General features: G+C 34.7%; 1 protein-coding gene across 1 annotated transcript; it reads right to left on the reverse strand.

The window, feature by feature from the left end:
• Positions 1-753: 753 nt before the first annotated feature.
• Positions 754-1,713, reverse strand: LOC124893908 (putative late blight resistance protein homolog R1B-19). Its single transcript, XM_047404737.1, has one exon. It carries the CDS (start codon positions 1,711-1,713, stop codon positions 754-756), a length of 960 nt encoding a protein of 319 aa, XP_047260693.1.
• Positions 1,714-4,007: the final 2,294 nt, after the last annotated feature.

A 4,007-nucleotide genomic window follows, 5' to 3' on the forward strand; every position in this document is an offset into this window, starting at 1 on the left:
ACACCTTGAAATGTGAGTTCATATTGAATTTTCTTTTTCACAATTCTGTAAAATTTACTCTACTATATCAAAAATAAATGTCAATAATACTTGTCCATTTTGAAACCAATGGATAATTTACCCATTTTATCCTTAGCATTTAATACAAATTTATTAGATTCAAAGAGTAATATGGTAAAACTAGCCCTACCATTTACTATTTCTTAACTTATGTGTCAAGTTAATAGTGGAAAACTATTGATAGACGGAGGTAGTAACAATTAGACCAAATGTGCTCACATTTAGCAATCTTAAACTAAAGAACCAAAATTGCTCAAAAATATATTTAAAGGGGACATTTTGAACTACCTTCAAATATAGGAGATATTCTTGTTACATTTTAAGTAGAGTTTTAACCAAATTCTGTCAAAGTTATTTTTTTGAAAGAATATGGGGCAAAGCTAAATGACTTTTGTGTACGACTTGACTTGTGGAAATGAGAAAGAGACTTGTGGAAATAAGAAACAGAGTGTGATCCTGATAAATACTATATACTTACATGTATCGTCGGAGATACGAACGTCCACGGGGTTGTTTCCGAGGTCTTCTTGTTCTTGTTGAATTCGTGCAGCAGGTTCCCCAAGTTCGGGAAGACAACTTGTTAGCTCAATCAGTTGTAACGTGTGAATTTCTGCAAACTCAATGGGTATCTCTTTCAAATATGTGCATTTTTTGAGCACAAGGTGCTCAAGGAAAATTGTCATCTGTGGCTTTCTAGTACATGAGAAAACAATCTTCAATTAACAAAACCTTCAATTGAGTAAATCCCGTAACATTTGGAATCCATTCTTCTCCACGATAAGCATGAAACATCACCTTCAGCACCTCAAGGTTAGGCAATTCAGCTATGATGTCCATGTACGACCATCGTAGAAAATTTCTTTTCAACTTCAGCTTCTTGAGCGTTGCTGGAAAAGCTTTTGTACTTGCTGGAAAAAATCGACTAGAACAATAGATAAGACTCAATGTTTCAAGTTGCTGCAGATGGACAAGACTGTTGAGAAGCCCATTAGAGCGAATCTCATTTCCAAAGATTCCTATTTCTTTGACATTCTGAATCCCCATAATAACCTCATTCGTGCAACAACGTGGATACAAGTAAGAAATAGTTTGTATATTTAAATTCCGAGAGCATTGCAATGATAGGTACCTCAACCAGATGAGGCTTAGAATCTGTACAGGGAAATGATCCATATCTATGTTTCTCGACTCCAAGACTCTGAGTAATTTGAAATGAATAAGCTCCGACTTGACAATAAAATATGAATACTTATGATGAAAAGAGAAAATAGAACGGGTTCGTTCCAAAAGATCATTGTTGTCATGATCTCTCAACTGACAATGTATAGGGGTAAGAAGAGCCCTATAAAGACCATAGAGACGACATTCAATTTTATCACCAGTCACGCGTTTAAAGGGTTGCATTTTTTGCATACTGAGATTTCCACGTTCTGCTACGCCAAGCACAATGTCATTCATGATAAAAATGTTCTCCCTTTGAATTTCTCTCACGCACAGGTCATATATTAGATCATGAACCTTACATGATCTAATTTTTGTTCCATCTAGACTTTTCTTGGAGACGAGGACTAGACATCTATCGACAAGCTCTTGCAAACACTTGTCAGGCTCTCCTTCCAAATCATTTTCCAACTTTAGGAACCCCTTAGCCATCCATTATCTCATCAAATTCTTCACTGGAATCTCACTATCTTCTGGAAAAATCCCGAAATGCAGAAGACATGCTTTTAGATCGCTAGTCAAGTGATTGTAACTCAACCCAAGCACACGTGAACATTGTTTGTCAGGATCATTTGTGAAAAATGACTTGACATCTTTAGCAACATTTTCCCAGTATTCTCTTGCCCTTTTAGATTTGAGAAGCCCAGCAACCACAACAATAGTTAGTGGTAACCCTTGACATTTCTGTGCAATTTGCTTCCCAATAGTCTCGAACTCAGATGGTAATGCTTCATTTGCAAATGCTATACTTTTAAAAAGGTTCCAACACTCATCCGAACCCATTAAATCCATCTGCAAAGAAAGATTCTCTTTACCAGCATCGTGAGCTACTTCAGTGTTACGGGTCGTCAATAATATTCCACTCCCCTCTTTTTCACTTGGAAAACATAGTCTCACACATCTTGCTGGAATTTTAGCAAAGAGGTACTTCATATGTGCCTGTACAGCTTCTTGATAATAGTCCATGGGGGTAAATTCAGTATTTTTGCTTCTAGGGAACACACATCTTGCTGGAATTTTAGCAAAGAGGTTTAGTTGTTTATTTTTCTTTATCAAGAAAAACTAAACTGTATGACTATGACCGGGGAGGGTAGAGTGTATGCGAACTTTACCCCTACCCTAGAGGTAGAAAGGTTGTTTCTGATAGACGAGGAAAAAACAAATGTGGAATAATAACAAAGCATGCTGAATAGTAACTAAAAAAATGGGTGCGCAGATACGACTTATATAAATGCTTGCATTTGAAGTTTATGACAAAAGAAAATAAACTTGTATGGAGAAAAAGAGAACAGAACGAATGCAGTGTCCCGATCTATCCATAATCTCACAAATTTCTTCACTGAAATCTCACTGTCATATTTGAAAAATTCCGAAAAAAAAGAAGGCATGTAAACGTTGTTCATCAGGATCATCTATTGCAAATTACTTTATATCTTCAGCAATGTAGTACCTCTTATCATTTAAACCTTTTGGTATCATATCTGCTAGCTTTGCCGCTAACGGAACATCAACAGTAAAAAGTAACACATGAGAATCACCATATAAATGCACATTTCCGTTCATCTAATAAATAATGCTACCAACTAAAATGAGTGTGCGATCGTGTTAACCATTGAGGGCTCATGAACTCAGAACTTCAGTAATGCCCAACTGAGTAATGTTACTAAAGATTGTATCAACGCAAATATATATTACAATGCATAAGGGATCACATCTCCTCGGAAGCCACACGTTGCTTGAAACCGATAATTTAGTGGTAATTTACGACAGAGGAACCGAAATGAAATCCCAAGAGTTCAATCCTTGAACTCCTCAAAAATATTCTTCCAAATCATAATCACTCTCCTCGACTGAAAAGAAACAATAAAGGGTCAGTAGAAGTTCGACAAGTCAAATTATTCAGATGCAGATTTAGAGCGTGTTCAACGAAACTCACATCTTTCAACTCAACTTCATGTGAGAACACACATACACACACTGACAGACACAAGTATATGATAATCATTTAAAAAGTGTGACAAATTTTTTGCATCTGCCGACTCTATATTATGGATCGTCAATAAAGCATCTTGAGCAAATCATACGGGGATATGTGAGATGTAATCGACTTGAGTTCTTTCTCTTTGACTAAGAAAAGTTTTAACTGAGGATTCTGCATTCAGTTTCAGAAAGTTTATGCAATCTGATATATAATATTGCACTTATCAGCTAAAAAGGATGTCAAAAATACGTTAAAATTTAGTTCAGGCGGATAATAGGACCCCGTGAAGTTGGAGCAAATTTATTATCATGTACTAATTTTGTTTTTTTTGCTAATATCACTAGTTATTTTGGTTATTGTAAAAGAAAAGAACTTTTTGAGACTAGAACTTGGTAACTGTTTATTAACTATTCAGCAGTATGTATCATTTACACAAGCAATGAATATGAATAAATATTTTGTTCGTACATTAGTTCATTTAAGTAGATAAATATTATTTCATATTTATTTTTGCAATAGTGTCTATGAATATAATTATGAACACATTAAATATGCGACCTAAAATACAATATCTTTAGTAAATAGAGTTACTAGAAGAAAACAACAAAACAAAATAAAGTTACTTATAATGAAATAAATAAATTTAATTTTTTTTGGATGGGAGATACTTTGAAGGAGCCGGGAACAAAGCTGAAAGATTTATTGAAAGTTGAAAATGGTGGCCAGCTAACAATATTTAAAAATT

This window comes from Capsicum annuum, unplaced genomic scaffold (assembly GCF_002878395.1).
Source record: "Capsicum annuum cultivar UCD-10X-F1 unplaced genomic scaffold, UCD10Xv1.1 ctg67053, whole genome shotgun sequence".
Classification (NCBI taxonomy): domain Eukaryota; kingdom Viridiplantae; phylum Streptophyta; class Magnoliopsida; order Solanales; family Solanaceae; genus Capsicum; species Capsicum annuum.

Coding starts and splice junctions, on each gene's coding strand:
- LOC124893908 (XM_047404737.1), bottom strand. CDS start 1,713: ATGGCTAAGGGGTTCCTAAAGTTGGAAAATGATTTGGAAGGAGAGCCT.